Source organism: Pleurodeles waltl, chromosome 7 (genome assembly GCF_031143425.1).
Source record: "Pleurodeles waltl isolate 20211129_DDA chromosome 7, aPleWal1.hap1.20221129, whole genome shotgun sequence".
NCBI classification, from domain to species: domain Eukaryota; kingdom Metazoa; phylum Chordata; class Amphibia; order Caudata; family Salamandridae; genus Pleurodeles; species Pleurodeles waltl.
In genome coordinates this window covers 294,290,098-294,310,337 of record NC_090446.1, presented here as the reverse complement: position 1 = coordinate 294,310,337, position 20,240 = coordinate 294,290,098, and the positions used below count along the sequence as shown (strand labels likewise).

The 20,240-nt window shown below is 42.3% G+C and overlaps 1 protein-coding gene across 2 annotated transcripts; it reads left to right on the top strand.

Annotated features, from left to right (window-relative positions):
• Nucleotides 1-2,391: 2,391 nt before the first annotated feature.
• SRSF6 (serine and arginine rich splicing factor 6) lies at nt 2,392-18,495 on the top strand. 2 transcript variants are annotated; one of them, XM_069243683.1, is made up of 6 exons: nt 2,392-3,028; nt 4,611-4,753; nt 6,749-6,840; nt 14,892-15,094; nt 15,383-15,472; nt 17,083-18,495. In XM_069243683.1, the coding sequence occupies exons 1-6, from the start codon at nt 2,922-2,924 to the stop codon at nt 17,429-17,431; spliced, it is 984 nt and encodes a 327-aa protein (XP_069099784.1). In that variant the 5' UTR covers nt 2,392-2,921; the 3' UTR covers nt 17,432-18,495. The 2 variants fall into 2 exon arrangements, with proteins under 2 accessions (XP_069099784.1, XP_069099783.1); XM_069243682.1 differs by lacking the exon at nt 6,749-6,840 and adding an exon at nt 6,578-6,690 and having other exon boundaries at nt 2,800-3,028.
• Nucleotides 18,496-20,240: the final 1,745 nt, after the last annotated feature.

Here is a 20,240-nt window from a genome sequence, read left to right as displayed (position 1 = left end):
GCGTGCCATTGACGTGAACATCACTCATGGGTGGGGGTCTCTTTTTTCCTGGTTTTCCTCCCGTAAAGGATATTACAAAAATGTCCTCTTCTTCATCCTCCTCAAAAACTGGACCACTTGCTGTCGCCTGGTCCCTTACTTCCTCCGCACTTCTGGACACAGCTCTGACATTCGTGTCTCTTCCTTTCTGTTCTCCTGGCTTATTCTTCCTGGACCTACACATTTTAGCAAAATGGTTAGGTTTCCCACAGCGGTTACACGACTGCCCTTTTGCCGGACACCCCGCATTCGGTCGATGTTCATAACCACAGCTTCCACAGGCTCTCTCACTGGGTTTAGTAGGGTTCATCTTACGAGGTGTTGCCTGACGTGTCTGGACGGCATCCACCTGTTCCTCTTTGACTTGAACTACTCGAGTCGATGACGCAGCAGCCAATGACTGACCTCTCACTGCCACCCTAGCATCTGCTCGTACTGCCGATAGTTCATGTGACCTCGCCAGAATCAGAATATCATCAAGGGACATGCCCTGTTGCCGCAGGATAAGCTTTCTCAAAGCATTAGACCGACATCCTTGAATGATCTGTGCTCGGATCTCTTCTTGTTGGTTGAGACCCGTACTCGAACTCACCAGTTTTCTCAATCTGGCGTAAAACATATCCATTGACTCGACTTCAGTCTGTTGCGCCTGTCTCAGTTTAAAACGTTCATAATCCGAGTTAAGTTGAGGATCAAAATGCCTGTTCAAGGCAGTCACTGCTGCGTTAAAATCAGACTTGTCCCCTGTATCAGGCAGAGAATCAAAAAGCTCCTGTAGTTCATCTCCACCCATCAGCAGCATCACAGATCTACGCACTGCTCCATCCGTCTCTCGGGTGGCGCAAAAATAGTTCTCTAGGCGATTTATCCACAGACGCCACCTTGGCGCAGCTGTGGCCGGGTCAATCAGTTGGCTAAACGGTGGTAAAGAGGTAATCGAGGAGTGAATACTATTATTTAGTTGTGCCAGGAGTTGAGGATTCCCTGGTGGTTGAGGAGGATTGGCATTGTTAGCATTGTCTTGTGGTGGGGCACTCATTTTCACACTCCCTCAGTCAAGTGTGTTGCAAGGGTTGATAAAGCTTTTTTTTTCTTCTTTTTTTTCCTTTATTTATTATTTTTTTTTTTCTTTTTATGTCACCCTTTCTTTTCTTTTTTTTTTTTTTTATTTACTTTTTTTTCTTGGGGCCCACCAGCCAGTTTCACCCCCTCCGTCTCTCTGGCGTTGTCAATTTCTTTCTGATACACGCGTTCCCGTTTTTTCTTTTTTTTTTAAACAATCCCTCGTCTGGGGAAAACACAAGTCAATTTCAACTTTCTCAGTCCCGAGACGCTCGTACACGAAGCGCTCGGCTGAGAAAGCCCAGTTCGTCAATTTCAGCTGCTTATTTGCAGCATGGACACGCCCGAAGGCAGAGCGTTCCACGGAGTGATCTCCGCTCCACGTGACGGTCCTCTTCTGGGGGCGGGGCCGGGCTCACCTTCTTAGGTTTCCCCGACCGGGAAACCACACGGCACCACCCTCCTTCGACATGATGCAGGCCACGCAGCGATCGGGCTCCCACCGTGACTTTTCTCTCCCCACAGCGGCCGGCACCGCCACGCGTGGTTATTTTCTTCTTTCAGCGGTCGGCTGAACCGCTTTTCAGGTATGCTCTTTCCTCGCTCATACCCCTTTTTTTTTATACTTGTTTAGTTACAGCGCGATGTCTCGCATCCCGCTCGTCGCCATTGTAAGCACGTGGCGCATCGCTCGATTAAACACACATGGACCGTAGTTGTTGCTGGCACACTGGGAACTGCGTCACCGCAGTTCCGTTCTTTATTTATAGACCACTGCTCCGTGCCCCTCCCGGACACGTCGAGCACGTTACTGAAACACTGAGAGCCCGCATGGCTCTCCGTTCCCACTTTACAATGTACACAACCCGAAAAAGTTAAATTAACTATGTAAAGCGCTCAACTTCTGCCAAGCGAGATCGCGCTGGTACATTAGAGAAAAAGAAGTCCAGGAGCCTGATGGAAAACAACGAGCCTCGCATGTTTTTTGTACTTGGTCACTGCACTGGAGGAGGGCTAATAACCAGAAAAGGCATGACGTTTGCTTGACTTCGACTAATAAAAGCAAGCAGATTTTATTAGGCAAGCCCACGAACTAATAAAAAACGCTGACGTGAGGTTGACAGGGCTCCGAGCCCTTTTCTAAATACAAAAGCGTCTCCCTGCGATACGCATGCAAAGCAGGCTCGACCCTAAAAAGCAGCAACATCCCACTGTGAGCCAACCAGGCTAAAGACGGGCCTCGTCTGAGACACGAAGGTAATTACGCATGCGCTAAATTCCAAATCCGCTGTAGCTCGGTGACTGTTGAAATTGAAAAAGGATATGCTACAGAAACCAGTGATTTAGAATACGAAGAAATTGTAACATCTCCACTTCGAAAGAGAACAGTATGAATAGAGAAAAACAAAACTTCAACCTAGTCGATTTTTTTGCCAGTGATTTCTTTATTTTTGGATGCATAATGTATCGTAACTGTACCCCTGAAGATGATATACAATTTTCTGAAATAATATGATAAAGCGGGCGCTGTATATTATTTTGGATTCAGCGAACAGATAAGCAGAAATAGATAGATCAGGGCACATTTTAATAGGCTGATAGGGGAGTGGGGCTTAGACGCTCAGAACACCGGCTTTCACGTTTCTGTTTCGGGTTCATTGCGTGCTACGTTTTTTCATCTATGTGTGACGTCAGACGTCGCAGTAAAACAAGCTGCACGGCTATTGTGTCGTCTTCTTACAGGCTGTGGAGGTTGGGTAGCTGACGAGGTTTCCAGGCGGGCTAGGTTATTCGAAGTGCTCGTAGTTATCGACTTCGGGATGCCGCGCGTCTACATTGGCAGATTGAGCTACCAGGTCCGAGAAAAGGACATCCAGCGCTTCTTCGGCGGCTATGGAAGGCTCCTGGAGGTGGACATGAAGAACGGGTACGTCGAGGAATGGAAACAGATTCCGGCACAGATTTGCTACCATCTCGTTTTGTTGTTTTTATTACTTTTAAGACGATCCTCGCACCAAGGTTTGAAAGGCCTTCCTTTGAAATGTTTGTCAGCTTTAATCTGTATTGTGGGTGGCACGCTGCGTGCCACAGGATACCCAAACTATTTTTCAGTGTGGAAGGAGAACTGTCCTATATCTGCTAAATACAGAGTAAATTATTAAATTATCAAGAATTACAATTGTGTTTATACGCTATAACGACAAGCTCCTTGACTGCTCAGCGCAGGATTTTCCCTTTTGGTGGTTCGGTCGGGGCGCGGACTGCTTCTGTTGCAGCTACATCGCGCATGAGCAGTAGTCGCCATCTTTGTTCTGGCTATATATATAAAAAAAATAGTCCCCGCTTTCCCCTAGGGCTGCCATGTTGCGGTCGTGTACAAAATTGATGTATCATATTTAAAAAGTCTAGTGGTAATCTCGCCTCCTACGAAGATCTTTGTTTACCCTTTAGTAGCGTTTGTTATAATTTTGCATTATGTCCCGAGAGTTCTAATGGTCCCGGTGTTGTTATACAAGATGCCCACGGATAGTCATCGGTTGAATTGAAATTTTGCTTGAGAATGTTTTGTGGCAGATAGCCACCTGCATCTCCGTGTCTACGAGGGCGTTGCAGCTCTATATAATATGGGGAGGCAATATGGTGGGGACCGCTCACGTGGCGCTCGTTACAAAATGGCGGCTTTTGTGAACGGGCCTCTTATGAGAGAGTACTACCCGTTGCTGCTTAGTTTTTTAGAAAGGAGATGTATAATAGGACGTCTTTACAACGCTGTATAAGCATGTGTGTTGCACAAAGTGGCGTTGTCTTCCTCTCTCAAATCATAATTTCTCAGATGGGTCTTGATATTTGTGTATTTTACAGTAGTCACAGGAGAGCGAAAGAGTGCCTTGGAATTTGAACACCCAAGTATTTATGCAGGCTAAAATATTTTGACTTCCTTAAAAAAAAAAAACGCATTTATATTAAGTAAACGAACTTTGCGGTAGAGGAAACCTTGAGTAAGCGCAAGCTAAATTAAATGTTGTTTGGCCTAAATAGGCTCCCAGGTGCTGGCCTGTAAGCATGGGGTGCGCTCAAAGCATTGGCAGTTTTTTTAAAAATCATTTGTATGACCATAGTAAAATATTTTACAGCCAGGGTAAAATCGAAATCATCTATAAGGTTATTTGTGCCAAGTACACGCGTGAGCTGCCATTAGTACAGGTAAATTAACGTGCATTGCTGCTCGCATTGGAGCGTGAAAATTGAGAGCTCTGTACGATGGTTCTCCTTCACCGCTGGTCAGTAGGGTCCTGGCCTTATGGCAGGCGTGCGCAGAACAATTGGTTAAGTAACTAGCATTCCATTCCCATCCTCTGGCGTGCCAGTTGTGCTACTCTACTGTGTAAATTTTTTGTCCTATAATTTTGGCATCTTGATTTATGGATATAGTGGCCCTTTTAAATACTGTATAACATATTTTCTGTATCAATTGGAGATACCTTTTTAATGAACTTCGATTTGTGCAGGTACGGCTTTGTTGAATTTGAAGACTCCAGAGATGCTGATGATGCGGTGTATGAACTCAACGGAAGAGATCTCTGTGGAGAACGGGTTATTGTAGAGCATGCCCGTGGTTCCCGCAGAGCTAATTCCAACTACTCAAGTCGCAGTAAGTATAGTCCCTTTTCATCGTACAATTTACTAGTTTTTAGTTGCAATACAAAACGTATTACATTATTTGTAGCTTCTTTTTACTTTAGTGGGTGGTCCATAATAACTTTGCAACATTTCCCTTAGCGATGTGTGGTAACGAATCACTTGGCCACATTTTGAAATGAATGTACTCCGCCTTTGTCGACTAAGAGTCTAAATCATGCATGCAATCTTATTTTTATACGACTGCACGTATACTTTTTCGTGGAAAAAAGTGCCAGAGCCTTGCAGCATGAAGCGTGTTTGATCTGCTTGTTCGTTTTAGGAATGTAGAAATTGAGTGTTGGCTTGTGTGCTGTGACGATAGGTTTGTGCTCAGGATTTAGCACTGTTATTCCTAGTTGTACACATAACAAGGTACCGTGTTAAGCTATTTCAATATGTGTCATTATCAGTCGCAAATTGCCATGCGCTAAATCTGTAGCTAACCGATACAACATTCAAAGAAGCAGTCAAAAATGGCCTAAAACTTTCCTTTTCGTCCCCGAGGTATAACTTGGCCACGGTTCCAGTATCGAGTTGTTTTCAGGGGTATTCAAAATTGGGCATTCTTTCATGGTGTTATCTCCAAATAAGGATGGCAGGAAGCACTAACTGGTTTCTTGGAGTATTAATGATGGTATTCCAAAACACTGATTTTTTTTTTGGGGGGGGGGGGGGTCATGGGTGGAGAATAACTGCAGACTTCCAATGACGGTAAATTCAGGAGAAGTTGCCACGGTGGTCTTGAATATGGGTTGTATAAAATGTGCGATTTTTCTTTGTATGGATAGTTTTTTTTCCTCCTACATTATCTGGTTCCATGAAATACCCTGCATGAATCATCGCAGAAAGCTTTGTCTGTGAAGGTCGGCGTATGTTCATTTGACCAGGATCTTTCAAGGAACCATATAAAACTGTTAGCTCTGCATGGCACATGCATTGTTTATTAACTTGTTCTAGTGGTGCGTTTTTAGAGCATTCGGAGGGAGGGTGTGGGCGTTTTTTCTTTTTTTTTCTTCAAAAGTGTAAATTATTTCATGTTTGAATTGTATTTTGACGTGCATGTTAATTCCAAATTTTAACGAGTCCTTGATGTTTCAATTTAAAAGTGACCAGTGGGGGCTGAGTCCATTGAGGCTAAGATGACTGCCTTTCCTGATTGGCCTTGGCATTTCCATACATTGTGTGACCCTTGCCCTATGACCCTTTGGCTGACCTTACCGGAAGCCATGATGACAGCAGCCTTTTGCCATTAGACGCAGGGTGATGGTGAGGATTTCAAGGGTTAGAAAAAACTGATCTGAACTACTGTAGGTGACTGTTTCCTTGCCTGTTGTCACACCAACAAAATCCTCCTACTGTGATGTAAGTACTTGGTGTAAATAGTAAATTCTTTAAACACTAAATATATCGATACATGTAACGCGTTAAGTTTTATATTTTACACTATTCTGTAAAATAAAACTTAGCAAACTAGTTTAACTGAAGGAACAGTCACATTTCCATATCTATTAGCTGTAGCATCTGCTAGGCATTTAATGTTTTTATTTATTTGATATACATGATATGTGCATATATGAATTGGAGTTTTGCAAATTTTTGTAAACACTTGAAAAATCAGTTAAACTTGGAGGAATACAAACTGATCACTTTTTTGAAATCACAGTATAACTGGAGGTGTTCAAATATAACTTCATGCCCTAGTATGTATATGCAATTTTACACTTTAAACATTCACAAGACTTTCTTGGCACAAAGCTGCATCAAGCCCTTACACTGTTTTCTGTGCACGATCAAGGTGGATACAGGAGAGAAAAGTCTGGAAGAGACAAATATGGGCCACCTGTCCGTACTGAGTACAGATTGACAGTTGAGAACCTATCCAGTCGCTGTAGCTGGCAGGACCTGAAAGTAAGTTCATTGCCGAACCTTGTAATTAGAACTTTTTGTATTGAATATCCCTTTTTAGAATCAGTTACTCAGAATGGACCGCCTGTACGTACAGAATTCAGACTGAAAGTTGAAAACCTATCCAGTCGATGTAGCTGGCAGGACCTTAAAGTAAGTTTCTTAACGAGAGCTATTACACTTTATATAAGAAATTGCTCTCGGTGTTTTATTCAGCAGGTTGATACTGAAATACAGTGGTTTGCCTGCAAATTGTGCCAGGACTATGTGTAGACCTGTCCGGAAGGCCCCTTGTAACTATATTTTTTTAAGTTTTGCTTCAGATTCCCTCCCCTTGTTGTAATTTCTTCTGTCGGCAATTAGCCAGGTTTTTGCCATCAACACGTTTGTGTGGTAGCGGGTTGTCCCTCTACCACAGCCAAAGCCCATCCTTTGCATGGTGCTTTGTCTTGAGGTTCTTTGTGTCGGTTTCACTCAGACATGGTCTTCCTGACATGCTTTATAATCTTTTTTTTGGTGTTGGTTATATCTACAACTGGTAGTTTAGACTAGAAAGCACTGTCTTTTATGTTGACCTCTTGTTTTCATGGAATGCAGTCTTTTTAGTTAGTTCGTTTTTAGTGTAAATCAGATTTCAATGATCATTGTAGTACTTTAAGGTACTCAACATGCAAGTAAAGTGACTGAAAATTGCTCCAAGGGTCAGAAAATGTAAACCGGACGGGAGCCCAGAGGGGTACAGAGATTTCGATAGCCCATTATAAAAAAAATAAAAATAAAAATGAGAGGGGTGGTGGTATGGTTTGTTTGGGTAGTTGTTTGCTATGTTAGGTGATACATTTAAAAAAAGGGTCTTGGTAGGGGCCTATGTATGGTGGTACCCATCATGTTTACACCTTATTTAAGCTTTACAGCATAGTATTGCATTTGGGTACTTCATGCATTACGCCAAGTGTGAGATTGCTGTTGATTGAAAGATAAATGTTAATTGTTTATGTATAGTTGTGAATCTTTGTAATGCAGAGTGTTAATGGAACGAACCATTCCCCCCCCTTTCCCCCCCTTCAAATCTGTGCACTGCGGGAAGTATTGTGCTTTTTTTGTGTTTTATTCAATAGCAGCAGTCAAGACAAACTACAAATCCCAATAGGCAAACTAACGTGGCTAATGGGGGGGGGGGGGGGGGGGAGGGGGAGACAAGTAGTTGGCCTGTGTAGCTGCAGATACACATGCTATGCATATTCTGCCATTTAGTGTTGTGCTAGGAGTGTTACTAGTTGTTTTTCTTCAGAGAATTTGTTTCGAGTCGCGGGGTAGAGTTACTCCTCCTCTTCGGCTCCATTGCACATGGGCATCGACTCCATGTTAGATTGTTTTCCTACCGTCATCGGGTTCGGACGTGTTTCTTTTCGCTCCAGTAGTTTGCGTCAGAAAAGTTCTACAACTCGCTAATTCTCGTCTTTGTTTCGGTCGCGTACCATCTTCCATCAACACTTCGGTACCGGCGGGTCAATCATCTTTACTCGCCCTTTGGGGCGCCCGTGCCCAACTCTGGCCTAGTTGGGCTGACCGTGTGGAAGCCTCATGGGACTGGCCACATTCTGCTTTTGTCCTCGGTGCCAAGCAAGATTTCCCTGCACAGACCAACATCTCATCTGGTTCGGTCTCTCCCCTAGACCATCGGAAAGAAAATTGTGAGGCCTGCTGATCCTTCCGTTCGAAGAAAACTGAGATGGAAGAGCATGAAGATTCAAGATGGCATTGAAGAGCACCGAACGTCTCGACGTTTAGGACGAGATCATGCACACAACAGTCTCCATCCGACTCGGGCAGGAGTCCGAGGAGGACAGACCAGTCTCTCTCTTTTTCTTTCTCTCTTTCTCTTTTTCTCTCTTTCTCTTTTTTTCTCTCTTTTTCTCTCTTTTTCTCTTTTTCTCTCTCTCTTTTTCTCTCTCTCTTTTTCTCTCTCTCTTTTTCTCTCTCTCTTTTTCTCTCTCTTTTTCTCTCTCTCTTTTTCTCTCTCTCTTTTTCTCTCTCTCTTTTTCTCTCTCTTTTTCTCTCTCTCTTTTTCTCTCTTTGCAGCGAAACATGCCACGAACAGTTGTACACCCATACATGCACCAATCACAGGCCAGAATACCCCTAAATACTCATCTTGCATGTGGACATCCCTCTTTTCTTGTGCAAAGGTTAGAAAGTAAAAAAAACAAAGCTAAAATTGAAAAAATACTCCAAATTGCCATAACTACAGCCAAATGCACAATTTCAGCAAGATCTGGAGAAAAAGACGACGTCCGGTTGCAGAAGGTAGTACTGAAGCAGGAGCTGCAGGAAGACTCTAGTATTGGCCAACTGGAAGGTGATGCTTACGTGGAAGCTTGTGGATGCGTTGATGATGCTGTTAGGGAGGGAGAAGAAACAAATTATCAATAAGTGTTGAGGCGGGATAATACTCTCCTCTGTGTCTAATAAAATTAAGACTTTCCTTCATAAATTACTAGGAAAATCTACATTTTATGGCAAGACCGAATGCTCCTATTTTGCTTGTTTGAAGCAAATTTATCACAGTTAAAGAGGCATGTTGTACTGGTTTACAATAAAACACTTTAAACACATTGTCATGTGGACCAGTCAGTCGATTTGAGTATGTCCTCTAATTGACAACTAGCCCAAGAGGCTATTGAAGCCATAGAACCCCTGGAACAATGGGCTCCAAAAGAGGTGTCCATACCCGCCAAGGACATAACACAGTTAACCCAACTAGCCTGAGTTGGGGGAGGAAACTGGCCTAAAAGGTTTCTAAAAAAAATCAGGAGTTGTGATGCTGAGGAAGTTCTCAAATCGACTATCTTTTGTTGGTATATCTTTAGGCATTGACCTACACAAAGCTAGGATGGTCAGTAAAGTAGGGATAAATAGTTGCCAAATTAGTCTTACTAAGTCTATGAGAGCAGAAATGGGAAATCTATTGATAACTCCAGAAGGGAAGGGAACCACACTTGGGATTGCCAAAAGGGGGCTATGAGAACCACCACTGCCTGTTGACCTCTAACTTGAGCCAAAAACCTGCTGATGATAAACAGAGGGAAAGCGTAGTTAAAAGAGATTGACCAATCCTGAGAGAAGGCATCGAAGTCTAAAGCTAAAGAGATCTGTCCGCCAACTGAAGAATTGGGGTATTTGAGTGTTAAGACGAGACACACATAGATCCATCTGAAAAGGACCCCATTCCTGAAAAATAGCCTTGAAAATCTCGGGTGAAGTCTCCAATCGCTTGAATCCTGAAGATATCGAGAATGCCAGTCTGCTACTGTATTTAGATTGCCCTGCAGGTACTCTACATGAACCGAAATCCTTCTTAGGAGGCACAATTCCAAAACCCTTTAGCTAATTCCGCTAAAGGCTTGTATTTTGTGCCTCCCAAATGATTGATATAACAGACTGCTGATATGTTGTCGGCCCGGAGAAGTACTGAACAACAAACTGTCTCTTGCTAGGCTTTTTATCGCAAAGAAGCCTGCAAGCATCTCTAAACAGTTGATGTGCAACTTTGACTCCCAGTCGAGATTAGACCACACCTGGCCCCCTAACTAGAACGGTTTGCATCGGATTCTAATACAGGAGCTGGGACTGATGCAAAGATAGCCCTGCTGGTCCAGGCGTCTAAATGGTCTATCCATCATTGTAGTTCTGCGCAAGGTCTAGAGCAACGTCGTCTGAGTAAGCAAGACCCTTTTGAAGATGACATATTTTTAGTCTTTAGAGGGCCTGAATTGAAGAAGAAAGAAGACCTACTATCCGTGCTAAGGTTCTTATAGATATGAACGATTTGCGCTTTGCTTGAAGAATCTTTGATTTTATGGACTACTTTTGCAGAAGGAAGATTTAGAGTAGCAGAGGCGGAGTCCACGAGGAAACCTAGAAACTCTTTATCAGTTGAACCCGAACCAGAGAAGTCTTTTTGTTGCTGAGAAAACCGAAATCTGTCAGAAGAGAACAGGCTAACTGGACACACAATTGAAGGGAAGAAAGGTTTTGGTTCATGATCAGAATATCATCCAGGTAACAAACACAATGGTGCAGAACACAGGCCCAAACATCTTTTTAAGAGATTGCCGGGCGTTGTCCAACAAATTAAAGTTTGCCACGTACTTGCTTAGTTCCTTTATAAAAGAATCCCCAAAAAGGAGACCTTCCGCCTTGATTCCAGGGTCTGAAACAGCCAGGTTTACAAGTTTGGGGTCAAGCTTGAGAAGTAGGCCTTTTCTGCGCTAGTGTGGGATTGCAGCATTGGCAGTCCCCAAAAGACACATGGAACGTTGAACCCATAAGGACAAATCAACTGGTTTAATAGAAGAATTATCCAAATGAGCTGCCTCTGCCAAATCAAAAAGCAAGTCAACGGACCCACAACGTCCAAAAGTTTGTCCTGGCATGTGGGCCATGCCTTAACACCCCTGCTGGGGATCCTTACCAAACTTGGTAAGAAGGGAAGGATCAATGGAGGGAGGGCGCTCAATGCGGAGTTTAGCTCTAGTTTGTTTATCCTTGGGAGTGCGTAGCCTAGAAGCCACATAATCCCTAACATGGTCATCTGGAAACCATTCCATGGAGTGTGGGTGGTGTATGTCATTTGGGTAAAAAAAACAGGGTCCCCTTCAGTGTCTGATTATTAGAGGTTTTGAAGCCTTTTTGCAAAGTTTGGCTTTCTTAGGAGGCGGTGAAAAAGCAATATCCCCATTATCAGATTTGTCTGAATTAGCATCTTGTACGTCGTCATTGGTATCCATAATATTTTAAATAACAATAGGTGCGGAAATGTGCTTGGATATTTTTTGGGGGGTACATTTGAGAGACGATTTATTGTTTGGAAACCCCTCCCTTAAGGGATGCCTATGAGACGCTGTATCCTCTGCCTTTTGTGAGGAACCCTCACCAACCAACACCACTTTAGGAAGATTTCTGGATAATGGGCGTTTTCTGCTATCCCCCGCAGACTGGGCCAAAATCATCTTGGATACCAAGCTTAAGACTGATTTTAACAATTTTTTTTTTTTAAGTTTGTTTATTGAGGTCGAAAGAGCCTGCTCCACAGACGTTTGGATAAAATCACTTAGACTTCATTCATTGACTTAGAAATAGGAGAACTATTGATTTCCATCACAAACTGAAAGCAAACTGTGTAGAAATATGAAGTGGCTGGGAAAGGGTTAATTTTTTCCTCAGCTGGAGGAAGAATCAGCTTAGCTCCACTTACGGGTGGAGAAAGGGGAGGGCCCAGCGAGAGGGAAGGCAAACGAACCCCAGGAAGCCTTCTAGGCAGGAGGAAAAATGCAGGCTGGAAACGGCCAGGAAATTAATCGGCCAGTCAACAGAGTAGGAACCCTCTAAAGAGCTCTGTTATTCACAACCGCCGACCAAAAATGGTGACTGCAGTGAGAAACGTTGGAGATTCCATAGTTGAAGCGGGTGTGAGCAAAAAATGAGTTTGGGTGCGGCTACTACCCGTTCTGGGGATAAACAAAACAGGCCAAGCGGGTGAAGGGCAGCGCACCAAAAATTAAACAGTAAAACTAAACACCCCTTCTAAATGGTGAACAACGAAAGTCCTCAAATACTCATCTTGCCTGCGAGGAGCAAGAAAAGAGGGCCGTTCACAGACATGTTGAGTATTTAGGTGTATTCTGGCCCGTAAGGAGGGGTGTGTTTGTGTCTATATAGATAGATACTTTTTTTTCTTTTCTCCACCCCCCCCCCCCCCTCATATTGGCCGTGTTCGTTTGTCTGTTGGGATTTGTAGTGTTTCTGTCTTGACTGCTGCTATTGAATAAAGCAAGAGAAGAAAAGCATGATAGGAGCCTCTGGTCTTGCCATAAAATTACATTTACGCTGTGATTACTCACACCATACATACCAAGAGTGAAGGCACACGTGAAAAAGACTAAATTAACAATTTCAATATGAATTAACCCATTACTATATTTCAAAACCAAATAATAATATATAAGTATAGAGCTTGAATATCTTATAAATAAATTCGGATCAAATCTCAAATCAAAATCTGTTGTCCATATTCTATACAGATCATTCCTTTATACTGAAGTCCAGATCCAAATTGAAATCAGCTGTCCAGATTCAAGATTTTCTTTCAATTGTTGTAGTTCATGGTTCCATATAGTTTTTGCTCCTTCAAAGTTCCAAAAGGTTTCAATCTTATTCGTAAATCAATTTCATAACTTTAATCATATATTCATTTGTTGCAGTTCCCAAAAATTCTTTGTTTAACCCGTTCCTAATAGTCTCTCCTTTTCTTACTTGCACAGATGACCGTCAACACGTGTTTCATCCGGGGAGTACCCCTGGACTACTTCAGGACCTCCCAACGTGATACAGTTTAGAGTATTGTAATCTAAATCAAACTAAACAATGCATTCCAGATTAGAATACCGATACTACAGCATTAAATCAACAATCAATAGTGGGAAATATACATCTCTCCTAATAACGATTGATATATATTACATTAGAATATTTATCTTATGTGTCATTGTATTCAAAATAATCTAGTCTCAAAATACCATACACAACCAGTTCTATTAAATGCATTTAGAACGGCCTTCCTCTGTCCATCACTGTACACACTTCAATCACAATTATGTACAACCCTTCTGGCTAACAAGTTACTACATAACACAAAAAATTCACATAGTATATTAGACTTGATCTCTCCTTATTAATATCATCTGCAACACAAAACATCCTTGTATTATTCTACAGCGCGACTCGGTAAAAACTAAAACTAGATGAAAGTAAGTAACTTCAAGTGTCTATATATATAAAACCAACCCTCTTTATCTCATAACCCATTCTTCTTGTTTTTATATCAATATTCCACTCACCTCCTCTCCTGTGATAGTTCCATGTGTGTACATATATCTGCAAATCGCCACATGCGAGATAATATCTGTCATAATATATCAATCAAATTACGGCCCCATATTAACACTAAATCTCAGTTTCCTGACAGAGGAAGGCTGTTCTAAATGCATTTAATAGAACTGGTTGTGTATGGTATTTTGAGACTAGATTATTTTGAATACAATGACACATAAGATAAATATTCTAATGTAATATATATCCATCGTTATTAGGAGAGATGTATATTTCCCACTATTGATTGTTGATTTAATGCTGTAGTATCGGTATTCTAATCTGGAATGCATTGTTTAGTTTGATTTAGATTACAATACTCTAAACTGTATCACGTTGGGAGGTCCTGAAGAAGTCCAGGGGTACTCCCCAGATGAAACACGTGTTGACGGACATCTGTGCAAGTAAGAAAGGAGAGACTATTAGGAACGGGTTAAACAAAGAATTTTTGGGAACTGCAACAAATGAATATATGATTAAAGTTATGAAATTGATTTACGAATAAGATTGAAACCTTTTGGAACTTTGAAGGAGCAAAAACTATATGGAACCATGAACTACAACAATTGAAAGAAAATCTTGAATCTGGACAGCTGATTTCAATTTGGATTTGGATCTGGACTTCAGTATAAAGGAATGATCTGTATAGAATATGGACAACAGATTTTGATTTGAGATTTGATCCGAATTTATTTATAAGATATTCAAGCTCTATACTTATATATTATTATTTGGTTTTGAAATATAGTAATGGGTTAATTCATATTGAAATTGTTAATTTAGTCTTTTTCACGTGTGCCTTCACTCTTGGTATGTATAGTGTTGGTTAATTAATTTTAACCTGTGGGGGTATTGAGAGGGTGTTACCCTAGTGCAGTGCACCGTGACATATTAATTTTTGAGGTTTAGATAGAGAGTATTGGGGCGCCATTACTCCATAGTATCACCCTCTATTTTCAGTTAGCTGTGATTACTCACTTTGACATTTAAGCTTGACACGGGTAGCATGCTACTCTATGACCAACAGTTGATGTTTAATCCATTGGTTATCAATGTTTTAGATGTTTTGTTATTGGATTAGTCTTGCGCTGTAAGGAAACTGAAGAATTGCATTCTTTTTGAATGCTGATGTATTAGCATAATATGGTTGTAATTATTAGAGTGAGGTAATGCAAGTGGAAAAGCGGTTACTAAATAGGAGGTTGAATATTGGGATATAAAAACAGAAGAAGTTGTAACACAATAAGGTGTATTAACATAACTTTATTTTATAGGACTTCATGAGACAAGCTGGTGAGGTGACCTATGCGGATGCTCACAAAGAGCGCACGAATGAAGGGGTAATCGAATTCCGGTCTCATTCTGATATGAAACGCGCATTGGAGAAATTGGATGGCACGGAGATAAATGGCAGGAAAATTAGACTGATTGAAAATAAGCCACGTCGCCGCAGATCGTATTCGGGTAGTCGATCAAGGTATGTAGTGCTGTCTAGTGGTTGAAAACCTATTCATGCTTGGGTTTACAGCTAGAATTGTAGCTACTTGTAGAGTCAGTTCTACATTCTTGTGGTAATTGTCATGACATGATATAACACTTTTTTTCCTGGAGTGAATACACTTTATGGTTTAAAAAAAAAAATAAACTTTTTGCTCACTTCAGTACCTTTTCTGATTGGTTTTGGAACATGCAGTGTTATCAGTAATCTGACAAAGTTAAGTTGCACAAAACAATTTCTGACTATCTGATTGAAATCCTTGTACAGGTCCAGATCCAGAAGCAGACGACGATCACACAGCAGGAGCCGTAGGAGCAGTCGCAGTCGAACACGTAGCCCAGTCAAAGCCCAGTCCAGGTACGATTGACTCCTCTGCATATGTAGACCTTAACCATGCCATCTTGGCCCACTGAAAAGACCCAGAGAGGCGTATTTTTAAACCAGATACTCTTCTCCCCCCCCCCCCCCCCCACACACTCCACACACACACAATCCTTATTGGTTTACAATTAATAATGCTTTCGTTCTTACTTGACAATACCAGAACTACTTACTCTCGTGACTCCTCCAATTTGCACTCAGAAACTGCTGCCCTTTGCTCACTGTTCTCCTCCTACCCAGGTGTGTGTCTTGTGTCCTGGTTATCTGCTTCCTAACCCCGACCAGGTGATAAAGCGCTTTGCGCCTAATAATATGCTGCTCTAGAAATATAAGAGATGTTGATTATTGGAATGAGTCTTGCACACCTTTACATGAATCCTTTCCCGTTTCTTTTGTGGTAGATACAATTATTAGTGGAAGTTGTGATCACAGGCGAGGTATGTGAGTTCATGCAGATACTTGGTGGGGTTAATAGAGTACCTAAGAGGAGACGTGGTATTTTTACATTGCGGGGGTGTGGCTCGTGATCATTAAATTGTGGGCAGTTTGCTAACATTCAAAATGAGTCGGGGGTGCATGTGACTTGAAGGATGTGCTCTGTAGGGGCCTGCAGATGATGAAAGGGAAAGGAGAGGGCCGCTTGAAAGGGAACAAAAGGGCTGGGTACAATCGGACTATTTAAGCAGAGGTCGGTTTCTCTTTAACCTCCAGCAAGGGACACTAGAATTAAGCGAATTATTTTTTCGTCTAGCTCATACGATTCAAAAGTTACTAAAACGAAGCAACATGTTTTGCCAAGTAGTGGAAGGCCTTTTACAAAGCTTCACTGTGGTCACCTTCGTGTTGCCCATTTTGCTATATTTGTGTGTTAAACTGTGTTATGAGGTGCAGCCATTGCCCAGTTAATCCGTGCACAAATGGCTAAACAGTGTTGAAATGCTCTTTTAAATGTGGTGCATTACGCCGTATAGTTTGCCTTTTCTTTTGCATAATTTACTCCCTCTGCCGCATCATTCCAGAGGTCCTGTCTTTACGCATATACAAAACGCTGTTACGGATGATGTGCAGTTGCTGACTGCTCCATCAAGAACTTGTTAACATTGCTGCAGCTCATTTAAAAAAAAGTCGGAACGTTAGTTTACTAAAACCATTGGCACACGCTTTCTGTGCTATTGTCTCAGCGTTTAAGGCTTTCGAGTTTTGATGGCCCAATAAGAAAATCAATAAGCACTACCAACTTCTGCAGCAAGTCTGGCACAGACATTCTGGTTGAAGTTTGTTCAACGAGACAAACAACTGCTCAACCCAATTTTCACTTTACCCACGTTGCTTAGTCAATCCGTGACTTTCATACAATTATGGCGTATTTTACAAATGCAACACTTTATATACATTTCTTTAATCACTGCTTTTTGGGTGTTCATGTCGCCATGAGGGATGGGATGATCATAAATATACCTTCCGAATTTTTATGTTTTATTCCGATTTCTTCAGATAAAGTAATTTGAGTCAGTAGTCTATTGTGAAACAAACTTTTCTTTGCAAGTACATTTTTTTTTAATTTTATTTTTTATTCTCACTTTCAGATCAAGGAGTAAGGGGCGTTCTCGATCAAGATCCAAACCTAGGAGATCTCGATCAAAGAGTAATCCCAAGTCAGACCTTGGTTCACGTTCCCGAAGCCGATCCAAACCAAAGTCTGAGCGGTCTCGCAGCCGGTCCAGATCTCAGACTGCCCAAGAGAATGGAAGAGCAGAAAAATCGAAGTCTAGGTCTCGAAGCAAGTCTCGTTCCAGGTCTTATTCCAGGTCTCCTCCCCCAGAGTTCATGGAAGGGGATCGCTCGAAATCTGCAAGCCCACAAGCTGCGTCCAGGTCACAGTCTCGCTCCAAATCACGGTCAAAATCTCGATCAAGGTCCATGTCCAGAGATTAAGACTCGCATTTATCTTCACTAATATTGCACACTATTATTGGAACACTTACCATTATTTGCCGATTCGCTATTCTGCGTTTGGTAAGGTCATTTGTCCTTTCAAAAAACCGAACCTGCTTGAAACGCGTTTGATATGTTCCCAGTTTTTAATGATGTCCTGAAGCAGAGACTTAATTTTTTTTTTTTTTTATAAAGTAACCAGAGCTTTTCGTGAAGAATAAAGAATTCCTTGGATATAAATTTCAAACTGAAGATTTGATAGGATAATTCTTTTCAGGCCCATGTTGTAATGTTTTGCTGATCGTGAAGCTAGCATCCTTTGCCTCAGTTTAATAGGTACTTCCAACCCCATGTGGTCGCTTGTACTGGAAGTGAAGCAGGAGCTGCTCAGATATGAAGGTATATGCTTCAGTAACCTAAAAGCTTGTTCTTGAAAATGTATATCAACCGAGTCTTAAATCCATGATAGTTTTGAGTGTTTAAGTGTAATTGTCAACTGTAAATATGCTCAGTATTAAACGGCGCTGCTCAATCCAGCAATATCATATCTCGAGCACTATTCTACCCATTTCAAGCAGTGCTGTAACTATTTAACATTTCACACACCCGTTTGTGTTGTGTATGAAATTAAAGCTAATAAAGGTACGCCTGTTTTTGTTCTTTTGCATGAGATAGCATTCCCTGGCGGTGTGTTTGGGGGGAGCTTCATTGGCTTAGTTGAGACCACTCATGCTGTTTTGACTTCTAAAATTTAGGACTTATTTCTTTTCACATTTATATGGAGTTATGCGAGTTGTCTGACTCCTTGTGTTGGTCTTCTCTCAAAGTGTAGTTCTGACTTAATGTATGCGATCTCCTTTTTGCCCGGGCCCCCGTGATCTGTTTTAACCTGATCACGTTCCCATTCTAATTGCCATTTGTGCTTCTAAAGATGTAGTTATAAAATCTTGCCCAGTTGTCTTGTCTGAGAGCTATATTTTTTGTAAAAACTGAGTAGCGAGTTAAAATTCCCATGTAAATCAACACACTGTAATATGAGTTGACATTAAACTGATGAATGATAAGATTGCCTTTTGAAATATATTTTGTGTATTATGGAAGGTACAATTTTGGAAAGAGCTTGTAATTCGAAGCGAATACCTTGTCTCTGGCACAGATGTCTGTAGTCCTGCTGACTTTAATCACTCACCGACTCTTTGTAAGGGTTCCGTTTCCCTTTGTGCTACATCAAGTAAAATGCACTGCTACTGGTAATCAGGCACTGACCTTTCAAAAGAAAGCTATTCAAAAAGTGAGTTTTTATGTTATCTACATTTTAGACACTGGGAAGTAATTAAAACGGACATTGTCGGAGAATTCTGCATTTTCGCTAAATTATTGATAACGGTTCTACCCATTGGCTTGCATGCCAAGTTTTTAACGTAAGCAATGAGTGGATAGAGACTGAGCGGTCAATAATTAAAGAGAAGGGTGTGGGTATATAGCGACTTGTTTGATGGACTCCTGGAAGATGTACAGATTGAACAAGCATTTGGGTCCTTTGTCACTCTGTCCCATAATTCCAGTGGCATTGCATATAACTAAAGCACTTCCATTTACTGCAGTCTTGCCCTGATGACCTTAAACGTATCAAACGCAGCATCTGTAGCATCTATAAATGCTCTCCCAATATCTATGGAGCTTGGGGCAATGCCAGAGTAAGTGCACAAATGTACCCCTGCCTCCACACCCTCTCCAGCAAAGACTAGACTTTGTGGCATCCCATGTGTGTATCCTTGCTGGGGTGTAGTACCAATAGGAGGCAGCCTTATATGTTGTCTCCGTGCCTGCCGCGTTATAGGCCGTATGGTGTATCCTATAGAAGATATTATCCCACTCTTCGTCTGAAAGCTCCCTTTCCAGCTCACTCTCCCATCACAAACTGTCCCTTAGATTTGGGCAGGTGCGCCCCTCCCCCTGCAATAGCCTATAAAACTCTGAAATTACTCGTTTATCATCCTTCAGCAGAAGCCATTTCTCATACTGAGTCAGCTGCCTATCTATTAGCGCTCTATTGACCGGCAGCAAGGCCCAGTGCCATATCTGATAGTACATTATCCTATCCGCCTCCATCAAACCGAAAGTATCTCATCTGGTCGAAAGGAATCACTCCTTGCTCCCCACCCTTTTACAGCCGCCGTCGTGCCAACGCCTCAGTGCTTCCATCTGTAACCCCGGTACAAAGTCCGGATTCGCACCTATGGGGGGGGGTCATTGGAGACGGGAACGCCGCCAGCCCCAGACGATCGCCCATACACATAATGTTGCTCCAGTGATCGGGGAGGAGTAAAGTCCTACCGCCCTGTGCCGGCGTCGTAACCAGGGTTCCTTCCCGATATGGGATCCCGCCACCGCCTGGTCCACAAAGCACCAATGTTTCTCAGCGAGCGACTCAACTCTAACAAGAAGTGCAGCTGCGTTGTCTAAAAATATCGCAAGAGGCAGGGCACCGCCAACCCTCCCTCCCCCTTAGGGTGATATAAAACCCATTGCAGAAGCCGTGCTGGACGACCCTCCCAGATAAACCTCAGAACCGCTGCTTCAAAAGTCGCGAGCGTCCGGGGTGGGGGGGGGGGAGGGAGGGGAAGCGCCCGGAACACATACAGTACACGCGGCAAGATCGTCATCTTCACTGCCGCAACTCTGCCTAGCCAGGACAGCTTGAGCCTCCCCCAGGTCTCTAGATCACGCTGCACCTCGCAAACCAGATTTGTGTAGTTCAAGCTTGCTGTTTTTGTAACAAGGCGCCAGATCAATCCCTAAGTAGGAA

What these genes read in the sequence shown, in the direction of transcription:
- SRSF6 (XM_069243682.1), top strand. Translation starts at nt 2,922, where the DNA reads ATGCCGCGCGTCTACATTGGCAGATTGAGCTACCAGGTCCGAGAAAAG. An exon ending in GAGGTGGACATGAAGAACGG is followed by an intron (nt 3,029 to 4,610) that starts GTACGTCGAGGA and finishes CGATTTGTGCAG; the next exon opens with GTACGGCTTTGTTGAATTTG. An exon ending in CCAGTCAAAGCCCAGTCCAG is followed by an intron (nt 15,473 to 17,082) that starts GTACGATTGACT and finishes TCTCACTTTCAG; the next exon opens with ATCAAGGAGTAAGGGGCGTT.